Source organism: Mesocricetus auratus, unplaced genomic scaffold (assembly GCF_017639785.1).
Source record: "Mesocricetus auratus isolate SY011 unplaced genomic scaffold, BCM_Maur_2.0 Super-Scaffold_100010, whole genome shotgun sequence".
In the NCBI taxonomy this organism is placed as follows: domain Eukaryota; kingdom Metazoa; phylum Chordata; class Mammalia; order Rodentia; family Cricetidae; genus Mesocricetus; species Mesocricetus auratus.
In genome coordinates, this window is record NW_024429194.1 from 39,920,102 (window position 1) to 39,932,156 (window position 12,055).

Consider the following 12,055-nt stretch of genomic DNA (forward strand, 5'->3'; position numbering starts at 1 on the left):
AATTGGAGATGTATCAACATCTGTATCAACACCTGTCCTTATTCAGTAGAGACAGCTGAAAGTATAGGACTGAGGATAACTCAGGCTAAGGGTACAGCATAATTCTCTTGTGTAGATGGGTGAATATTTACATCAGGATGAGAATATATTTTTCCTTCTCTCTTTGAGAAAATGATATGATTTTTATTTCTTCAAATTAATTAAGTCTTGTGAAACTTAAATTGGTTCCAGATGTCTTAATAATTCCACCATAGTCCTTGTGGTGGTCTGAGTGAGAATGGTTCCCATAAGCTCCTATGTTTGAAGACTTGTTCCCTACTTTAGACCTATTTGGGAAGGATTAGAAGCTATGGTCTTGTAAGAGGAGGCATATCACTTTGAAGTCGCTAAAGATTCACTCCATGCCCACTGTCTCTCTCTGTCTCAGCTGTTCCTGCCACCATTCTACTATAATGGACTGTAACTCTATGAAACTTTAAAATGCAAATTAAGTTATTTCTTTTGTAAGTTGTCTTGATCATAGAGTCTTATCAAAACAATTAAAATATGGCTAAAATAGTCCTTAATTTTTAAAAAATTTCTGTTTCAGAGAGGTTGAAGAAAAGATCAGTATGAATATATTGGATTGAAATAGAGATTAAAAATAAAAAGAAAAACCATTGTTTCACTTCAAAACTTGAGATAGGACAGGACAAAGTAGATGTCTGTATTGGTAGTAAGAATAATTGTGATGAAAAACACATAATTACAGATACCAGCTACAAAGTTGTGATGGGAAAGGGGAATGACCAGTGAATAAAACTGTGCAAGTTAAAAAAAATAAGAACAACAAAAAATATCTCTTGACTTTTGTGAAAGGAAATCTCTGATGACATTACCAAGAGCAATTTTTGTAAACATGTAAGCAGCAAAACAATCTATCTCAGAATAACAGGAACATAAAGTTATGTGGTAAAACTGAGAATAGCATATACTTCTAACACAAAGATAAGTAAAATATGAAGGAGCTTTCATTCTTGAACATAGGATGCTTTCACAAGTTTGCAGGAGCAGCAAATAGGTCAAAAATAAATGAACATGAAGACATTCTGCAGACAAATTTGTATCTTAAGGGAACAGAGCATAATGGTGTTGAATATGGATTACTAACATTCATATGAGAAAATGATTGTTTTCTGCTCAGAAATACAGTCTAAATTTAATGAAATAAGCAACCAGTAGTAAACTATAAACAAACTATGTTAAAGGCAAATGGGGCAAATCTCCATGAACCTCTGATTTTCTCTAACAATATTTGAAAGTTCAGATGCAAAGCAAAAAGGAGTTGCCTTTAGATATGTAATAACCAAGGAAAACATCAAAGAGAGAAAATGATATGATAAAGCAAAAGATTCATCATGCTATTAGGTCAGGGTATAATAGAGATAAATGAATTATAGGGAGGCTGGACACTAAAATATTTATGAGTAATTCCAGTCTTCCCATCATAGCACAGCCCTATGCAATCTCAAGGCCAATTACATTTTTAGCCTCATCTCAAGCCATTACTTATAGCTTTACCAAAATCAATGCATCTGAGACCCACAGTGTCCAAATATGATAGACTTTCATATTTACTAGACAGATTTCCTTAACTATCCCCATTTGAAAGGGGCTCAGCAAACACCAGTTTTCAGTCTACTATAGTATTATTATCATAAATTATAATTATTTACATACATAGTATAAATTTTTAATTGTTATTTATATTAAGCACATGCACACAACCACACACACACACGTGCACACACACACACACCACAAAACCTTGGGGGAATCAGAGGACAACTTCATGGAACTGATTACTGTTCCTGCCCTTTTATTTTATTTTTTCAAATATGGATTCCAGGGATTGAATTTAGGTCATCAGACTTCAGGTGCTTTTATTCAATGATTTTTCTACCAGCCCCACAAATTTCTTTTTCTTTTCCTTATTCTTGACTGTGTCTCCAGTGAAGTAAAAATTTCATAAGTGTAAATGGCATAGTAGACACACTGTCATTCACAGTACAAATACATACTGGGTTGTTAATAAATATGTTTAGTTGAGTCATGTGTAACTAAAGGGATAAAGAGATAAAAATAATGATGGAATAAGTTCACTGTAACAAGAGAGGCAGAAAAAAGAGGCAGAAACCACAAACAGAAAGTAAAATTCTACATTGTGTAAAACTCTTCACTGATGATTTCAAGTGTTATGGTTATTATAGTGATAAATACTGACTGAATCTAATAAATGGCCTCTGGATGGATGAATGATTCAGGATAAAAATGGAATGATTGCCTCCAAAGATTGGAAAGTCCTTAGACTTAATTGTTTATATTCACAAAGTGATTATGTTATTGAGGGAGTAAGGTGAACCAGGCAGAAAACTGAAAATACAGACATGAAGGAACTGATGTAGATTTCATTTATTTTATTCACTGGGTACCATCTGTGACATAAAGTTGTGTATAACATTATTGTAGGTCAGTTACTTTATGCCAGTTTCCTCACTGTGTCTAACATTAATTTCTTCGTATAGTTTATTATCCCCATCATTTTCACTATCTTCACGGGCATCATCTGTCTCAAGCATCCACAAACCTGCTGATCTTTTCATTGTACTTCGACATTTCCTATCTTTTGTTTTTTCTTTGCTCCTTTTATCTTCTTTATCGCTAATGCAATGGGTTTTTTCTCCATTGACTGCTGGAGGGTATTGAATTAATGACCTATGTAAACAAAGAAGCAGTGTAAGTTTGGCTAAAGTTAACATGCTTCATTTTTAAACAAACTAGCCCAGAAGTATCACATGGCTACATGTTTGTTTTCTTCTATCACGTGACACAATCAGTCGAGTTCAAGGGACAAGGTATAAGTAACTGCTGGCTGGAAAAGTAGTGCCTTAGCGTGAGAAACAGCACTGCTCACCTTTATTGTTAAACAGTAGACTCTTCCTTTCAGGACAAAAATAGAGATACAGACAACATGACTAGAGACTAATGCTGCACTTCTTCAGAGCTCTGTGTGTGTAGCCCAGAATCCCTTGGTGTTTTTTTAAATAATGTCCTTATTCAAAGCAGATCTCATTATCAAGAAAAATATCCCTGTTTTAGAATATCCCACCATGCACCTCTTGTAGTCTCCCTTGTTTCCAATGGGAAAACTCTTTACTCATAAGCAAAAGAAAATCTACAGTGTCATAGGAAAAACAAAGGCAGAATAACTTTTAAATTATTGAAAAAATTTAGGTAATGTACCTGTCAAGTTATATTTATCCCACTACCCTTTGGTGGCATTTTCTAGTGGCATCAGATAAGATCCAAAATCGCTTCTGTAGTCACCAACAGAGATAAGAAACTGAGGACATTACTAATTTAAAAACAGAGTAATCTATTGAAAGCAAACACTCTGTGATTAAAACACTGGGATTTCTCTCCCCTTCTCAAGTTCATTTATTGCTTTAAATGAATCCACATTCCAATGTCTTTATCTTTTCCCCTGTCTTCCAAAAAGCCATCTGCTATTTCTTTTATGAAAAAGTAAAACCTACAATTAGTGTCTTGTTAATCTTTTCTTTCTAAAAAAAAATAAAGAAAAGAAAAAGAAAAAGGAGAGAGAGAACAATTATGCAAATTCTCTGCAATTTAGTTTCAAGTACTCTTTGTAGTGTGATGAGCAATTTTCCTTAATACATACCCAGCTTTTTTTCCAAGACTTACTAATAGATTTTTAAAAGAGAACTTTCAATGTTCACATGAAAAGTCATCTAATGTAAACTTTTCAGATGTACACAGAGAATGACATTAACATTATCCTTTATGTGGTAGAGGAAAACAACCATTCTATATATTTCATCCTTTGAAAAATAATAATCGCAAAGTGGTCCGTCAACCTTAAGCATCACCATTCCTTCCACTTTAGGAAATGCCTGTATATATATCGCACTAAGTCAGAGAAAGCTCTTTTCTTTGTTTCTTCCCAAAATAGATTTTGTCAGGGATGTAGTTTCCCGATGAGCACCAATCTGTCATTTGATTCTATTTGGTCCTCGGTAACTAATGTGTGTTTTTGCTTCCTTCATTCCATTATGGCTAATATGAGGTGTTTGAAGCTGTCTTGCTAACAAGATAAATGTCTGCAGTATAAAGTCCTGATGAAGCCTGAGGGAAAATATACAATATTTTTTGCATTCTATAAAATGAAAGCACATTACTAATCAGACTGTTGTAAAACTGATATTGCTGCTGATAAGGCCAATCCCTTGGAAGAATGAGGCACTGATACTCAGTTTCCTGTTTGTTTAGCTAAAAATGTCTATTTCTTTTGACTAGTCACATGGTCAAAATTAGGATCTAACAATGTTTGTGACTATTGGTTTTGTAATGATTAGAGACTTAACTCAATTGTGCCAGCAGATCTCAGAGATTTCTACTTTTTACATTAGCTTCATATACCTGCTTGCTACATTTTCTACCTATAAGTCATACTTCTAGACTTAATTTTCTACCTAAAGATCTAGGACTCCTGTACTAAACCTAGTAATACTAACACATAGGAAAATTCATGATCCACCAAGAAAGTAACAAACTGAATACAATCAGTATAAATGTAACTTAATTAGATATTTATCATTTCACATTTAATTAAATATTTAATTTAATGCCTAAATAATTATGATATTTAATCTGAGTAGATTTTTTTGCTCATTTGTTGATGTGTTGTATATAGATTACACATGTACACATGTATAATTTGGTAAAAAAAAGCCTTCGGGTTCGTGTTATGACTACAACAAATTGATACTACATTAAATAATATAATAATACTAAATTCCCCTGTCCTACATCTTTGTAAAATATTTATAACTACATGGCTTTGTTCCAAGTGTTTGCTGAGCTACATAGTAAGTGGCATTAAATTTTTTCAACTTCGTAAATACACACAGGGCCACATGAATGTTTTCATAATTTACCGGGTTCCTGGAGGGAAAAGGGAAGGGCTAGTTGAAGGGCTTACTCATCTTGGAAGACTGGAGGGTAACAGTGACTTCAGCTGCTGCCACAAAAGGAGTAAAACTAAGCTCTTGTTTGAGATGGGATGATCCATGTTCCATCACTTTATCTGCTTTTCTAGAATGTTTCTCTGCCTGTTCGCCTGATAGACACATCCACAGCCCTTTCTGTTTTGTCACAGAAGGCAGAGGCAGATCTGTAATTTCAGTGTTCCTAAGTGAGCCTTGAACTGTCTTTTGAAATCAACTTCCCCCTCCTGGCTCTGCCTCCTGAATGCTGGGTTTAAGGCATGCACTACAATGCCTGGCATGATATTGAAGTTTTTAACTATTACAGGAATGTTATGTTCCACTGTATCCTAAAATGTGGACAGTATTGTATCTTAATTTGTTGGATTGTTTACAATTAAAGTACTACTGGCATGAATATTATGTTGCTGGTACTATGTGACTTAGTAAAATCAAAGGTCTTTATAATTTTCACAGGAGTATTGTTTTACTTACTCTGTTCAAGAAATGCACATATGAAACAGTAAAACAAAATAATATTCTTTAGGATGATGTTTTATATTGATATTTATAATAATTTTAAATTAGAGGCTAATTATAGGATGTACTATGTATTACAATATGGCTATATTTTCATCTTCTTTAATTGAATATCAATATGAAATAATTTGTTACTTTGATTTCATTTTGTCAGATGAAGAGATTGATACAGATAAAATTTTTCAGTTTCATGTAGCTCTCACACATTATATGTCTATGAGTGGGGCATCTCTTTATCTTTTTAGAAAAATGAAATACATTTGAGTAAACATAGGAGAATGGAGCAGACAACTTTTTGAAGTCCTTATTCTTCTTTTTAAATCAGCATTGAACATATGTATTATAATTATTTATTTGCAATTTTAGAATTTATATATCTCCCATGTTCTAGCTCTACATGAATAATGGGTTAGTTGCTTAGGTCACCTTATTGTTCTTGAGAATAACTACATTTGTATAGCTAGTATTTTCTAGGATAAGATTAAAAATTAAAAGTATCTGGTGTAGTGTTCATTTTTACATAATTGGGCAAATAAAATATTATATTGCTCATACTATGAAAAAGAAAAATATAGGTTCTGATTTATTAGGTAGCTATTCTATAGTTGCATTCCGTTTGTGATATAGACCATTTAGTGCTTAATTTTATTTACTTATGTCAATCTAGGCATGAAATGCTTTAGAATTGATCACATGGTTAGTCGAGTCTACTGAGTACTTTCTTTGAGACTAGGTCTCACTGTATGGCCCTACCTGGCCTGGAGCTCAGGGCGTATAACAGGCTGGCCTCAAAAGTACAGAGCTTCACCCACCTCTGCTTCCTGAGTGCTGGGATGAGAGGCACAGGCGCTGTATCTGACTCACTAAGTACATTTAAAATCCATGAGACACCTTTCATCTAAAGTAAGTAATCGAAATACTGAGGAATACTGAGCTGAAATGATGGTATTATGTTGCTGTTGTTATTGTTACAGGAGGCTCTGATCATGGCTAGCATGGACCACCCACACCTAGTTCGCTTACTGGGCGTTTGCCTGAGCCCCACTATCCAGCTGGTTACCCAGTTGATGCCCCATGGCTGCCTGCTGGACTATGTCCATGAACACAAGGATAACATAGGGTCACAGCTGCTGCTGAACTGGTGTGTGCAGATTGCTAAGGTAAGTGCTATCTTTATTTATTTATTTTTTTTTGGTTTTACTAGACAGGGTTTCTCTGTATTGTTTTGGAGGCTGTCGGTCCAGCCCGGCCTCGAAATCACAGAGATCCGCCTGCCTCTGCCTCCCGAGTGCTGGGATTAAAGGCATGCGCCACCAATGCCAGGTGATAAGTGCTGTAAAAATGCTATTTGGGAGTTTATCTCCTGATCTGGAACAGTCTGGCTATTGAAATTATGCATTGCCTTTTAACTATTTAATATCAATAAATTCTACTGCTGAGTTAAATGACATATTATTGTAAGTACTTCAACATGGAGCATGGATTTAGTACATGTTACATATATGCATATATGCAATATATACATAGTCTTGTGGGCGATTTTTCCAAGGTATTCCTATTAGATTGACTAAATGCTGAAACACAGAACACATTAGTCAGGGGGATAATTGCTGTTGTAGACTTGTTTGGCTTTTTAAAAAATGAACTCAAGTTAGCAAACAAAATGAAGAAAGCAAAAATGTCATGTCATAATTGTTTCATTCTATTGGGATTTATGAAGACAGCCTATAGAATTGTAGAATTGTCAGCATTATCAATGACAGGCTCAGTGGCAAGCATCTGTACACAATGAGTCATCTCACCTGCCGCTGTGCACCTTTAAGCTTTGTTGCTGCATCCGGGGAGCTCACCGTTGAGTATAGGCCCAGATTTCATAATTCTGAGACCTTCCTCAGAGTTGGGAGGGCTTCTGCCACATTATTGTCGGTTTGTATTTCCTGGCTCTATTAGTGTTCAGTTTAATCAGCAGAGAATCCCCTTGTCTTTCATGTCAGGTTATAAACCACTGACATTAGTGGGAGGGGTGATGGTAAAACAATGTCTCTCAGTGCTGTTGCTGGAGAGGCAACTCAACAGTTAAGAGCCCTGACTGCATTTCCAAGGACCTGGCTTCCATTCCCAGCACTCACATGGCTGCTCATGGTTGAACCTCCAGTTCTAGGAAATCTGGCACCCTATTTTGGCCTGTGCGAGCACCACATGTATGTGGTGAATAGACATACATGAGGGCAAAATACTTGGACACATAAAAATAAATTTTGAAAAGAAGTGAGCTATCATTCCTCACAATTGTGGGGATGGGTGGGGGTGGTTATAGGTGATATATATATATATATATATATATATATATATATATATATATATATAGCTAGTTCTCCCTAGTATTATTAATCACTTTTGCATAGATGCAAATAAAATACTCAAGAAAACAACTATTAAAAAATAAAAACATATTTTGACCAGCAATTTCAGATTCTGCTTATGACAGATCATTTCAGTAATTTCTTTTTGATAATTGATTTCAGAAGATATGTCTTCTGTGATAACTTACGTACTTCATAAGTCTACATGATTTTTAGATGAGTTTAGTAATTACACAACTGACTTTTGTTTTATTCGCCATTCTTTATTTCATTACTTTTAATATCCATATCATGTTCTTATTGAAAGCTAATGAAATCTGATTTTCTATGTCCCATGAAGACTGGTAGCTGAGCCTTTCTTCATTTTTGTGGAGTAAGTTGTTTGGAAGGGAAACAGGAGAAAGAGGAACCACTCTTGATTTAAGAATATGATTAGATAGAAAAGTAGAGTTCTGGTTGGAAAACTCCATTCCTTCTCTGTGCACAGACATTGCCTTCCTAAAGATTATATGTATAAAGTGAACAAAGACTATATTTAATTTCTTTCTTTACCCAATTCAATTTTTCACCAATACTAACTACATGGAGTGACAGAAGACTAAGTTCTCATTGATCCAGCCTTTTGTATCTCTGTGAATATAAATTAACTTCAAGTCTGGAGATCTGGTGCAAGATAAATGCACACACTAGTGTTTGACATTTCTGAGATCTTTCTATTTAAAACCAGATGCTGTGTGCACATAAGACGTCATTCACTGTGTATGTATACAAACTACCAAATCAGAAAATCGCAACCTGCTGTTACTTAATATATTGAATGACAACTAAAGTTATTTAGAAACATGAATATCAGTTAAATGAGTGAGTTCTTTCATTGTGTTGTGATGGAGAAACTTACATGGCACGAAAGACAAAAAGTTAAATGAAATTCATAATATTGGTGCTGCAATTAAAGTCTGTATCATGACAGTGAAAATCCACTGTTAAAAGTTTAAATGTGGATTTGTTTTATACTCATTTGTTCATAAAAATGCTAGTTTATTATTTATTATCTGTACTGACATTGCTTAAATTAGAATACATATATTTAAGTGAAGTGTCAAATCTTTTAAGAAAATCATAAGTATGATTCCAGTTCAGTAGGAAAATTTAGGTTAGGGTACATATCTCCAGGGGTGCTTCAAAATAACTGCAAACTAATGGTGAAAACTGATTTTCAAACTATGGATGTCCTCAATTATGTCACAGATACCCACTGCTAAATACTTTTTTCACTACAGTGATTTTTCATCTCTATATATTTCACAGATTCATATCTCTAAATTAGAGATTTGAGAGTTGCCTCTCGGTGGGTAATTACCTGTAGTGTTTGTCTAGTCAGGAGGGAATTGTGATTTTTATTAATTAAAAACACACACATCAAGTATGTTATTCAGGGTTTACCCTAAAACGGGAACTAATATGGTGCATATAGATTCAGAAAGATTTTTATTGAAAATAATCTATTTGTGATGTTATGGAATGATGAAAACTCTGGTAAGGCAGGAGAGCCAATTCTATAAGTGTAGTCCAAACCAGTGTGTACATGCACTCCAATCCAATCCCAGCAAGATCCCAATCATGGAAAACTCAATATTTTGGGTCAAATCCAAGTCTGAGTGCAGGAGAAATAATGATTCCTTAGTTCAATGGCAATCAGGCAGAAAGAGATTGACCCTTCTCAGAAGTCAGGTTTCCTATTTTATTTAAATCTGTAACTGAATAGATCCAGCTCCCTCCCCCCTTAAATTAGGTCAGGAAGTGGTATTTCCTCAGTCTACCAAATGAAATGTCAATCTCATATAGAATTACTAATAGACACATTGGAAATTATGTTTAACCAAATGTCTGAGCACCTCTTAGCTCAGTTAATTGGCATTTACAGTTTGCTATCATGTGGAGCTATGAAGTAGCTTTTCTTATAATCTACCCAGGAATGTTGACACAATAATGAAGAAAATAAAAACTAATGTTTTGTGTGTTGAGAAATGAGAGATAACACATACAACAGAATTTAGAAGGAAATAACTTTTATTCTCTCTAATTTACTGCCACCACCTATCATCTCCATTAACATAGACCAACTCTAGATGGCTTTAATCTGTTTCTACTAGAGTTGAATGGACAATATTTTGATACTATTATGCTGGCTAAATGTGTGATCTCTCAGATATGTATGCTAAGAGAGCTTCCATGCTTATATATCTGTTAATATAATATAAAGAAAAACAATGTTATTTAAAATGAAATATCATCAAAAGTAAATAACGACTCCTACAGGAAGATGGGATAATGTAGTAGAAACATTATCCACATAAAATAACAATCTGTGTATGAGTCCAAAGTCATACTTATGAACCCTTCAGCATCCATTTCTCCCATTTCCCTTCACTCTTTTATGACATTCTTGCTCAGTTCAGAGAGAGCCCTACTCCACACATGTGCCATGGCCCTGGATAGTTCACAGACTTACGTAAGGAATTCATGAGGGAAGAAAAGAAAGAAGACAAAGACAGGAGAAGAATGGAGGGAAAGTAAAGAGAGACAATAAAAGGAGAGGGGAGAGAAATGGAGGGAAAGAGGAAGGAAGGTGTATCAGTTTCTGTTCAAGCCAACTTTTAGAAGAAAGTTTTATTTAGACTTATGGTTCCAGACGGGTAAGGGTCCCTCCTGGTAAGGGATAGTGGTAGCAGAGACAGACATAGCAGCAGGAGAACTGGAGAGATCAGATCTTGAACTGCAAGCTGGAATCAGAGAGAGGAAAGTAGTACCGGCATGACTCTAACACTATGAAATACAACCTCCAGCAAAATACTTCCTGCAGTAAATAATACCACACCTCCTAAGCTTCCCCAAACAGGTCCACCAAGTACTAAATAATCAAACGCTCAAGACTATTGGGGATATCTCATTCAAGCCACTACATGAGGGAAAAGTACGATGAAACTACGTAATTGACTGTGAACTCTCTCTTAAGCCTCAGAAAAAGAGAGCATTTCCTTACTATGTGTACACATTCAGAACCTTTTTTGTCTCTTTCTCTCAAAAAAAAGAATGAAAGACCTCATAAGTACCTCCCAACACGTGATTGAAACAGAATTTCCAACCAATTTGCATGGGTGTGCACAAACCCGGAATATTTGTCCCAGTTTTATTGAAGTATGATTGACAAGTGAAAATTTAATACATTTAGTGTGATTATTAGAGATAAATATGTAATGAAATTAAAGCCTAGCCGCGTGCTCTTCATCTCATCTGGCTCCATTGTCAGCACATGGATAGTGAGATACATTTTACTCTTTGGAGGGAAGGGAAGTGTGCAACTGAGTACTTGGACTTGAGTGTGCACACATATGTCACCTGTGGGCAGTCTCCAACTCCATGGGTGTAGGGTAAAGGGAGAAGCCAAAGTCTGGGCTCCTTACCCCACATGCCAACAGTGATCCTCTTCCCTCTTCAACTCTGAAGGATTTAGGCTCAATTCAAGTAGAGGAGTTCAAACTCTCCCTTTCCCAGTAGAATTTTTACCACTGATGGTTAAATGTAAGTATTTTCAAGCAACAGAACTTAAGTGAGGGTTGTCTCCTTACTTCTGAGAGAAGGGTAGGCTTCCCAAGTGGACTCACAGTACAGAAATCCTTTGGGGATGTTAAATCCAGACTAGGAACCCTATTCCTATTCACCCACAACAGTAAACACAGTGTGCTAACTGATACGACCTCATTGAAGCATTTTGCTGGGTGAACTAAAGAAAAGAAAGGCAAGGAAAAGTAGTAAACAAAGTATTATGTGGAATAAGGACCCTAGTGTAGCCCTTGAGTCTTTGCCAAAGGCATGTCAGAGCCTGTCGAAATACTAGTGCGGAAAACAGCCTCAGAAGGGCATCTTGTGAAGAGATCTGGAGTTTTCTTAAGCTGTGTCTGTCTGGTATGAAATATCACTCTACCAAGATGTGCATTCTGTCTGTCACCACGTGGGATATTGAGATGCTTCATAGAAGCTGAGGTCTCCTTGCCAAGCTTCTCACGGAGACCTACTGTGGCTGCACTGCTATTGGAGATGGGAGTC

At 35.6% G+C, this 12,055-nt stretch overlaps 1 protein-coding gene across 4 annotated transcripts in view; it reads left to right on the forward strand.

The window, feature by feature from the left end:
- Erbb4 (erb-b2 receptor tyrosine kinase 4) overlaps positions 1-12,055 on the forward strand; it is a 1,016,453-nt gene that overhangs the window by 832,282 nt on the left and 172,116 nt on the right. For all 4 annotated transcript variants that reach the window (XM_005070538.4, XM_005070537.4, XM_005070539.4 and 1 more), the window contains exon 20: positions 6,560-6,745. In XM_005070538.4, coding sequence (XP_005070595.1) covers positions 6,560-6,745 — 186 coding nt within the window. The remainder of the gene's footprint in view (positions 1-6,559; positions 6,746-12,055) is intronic.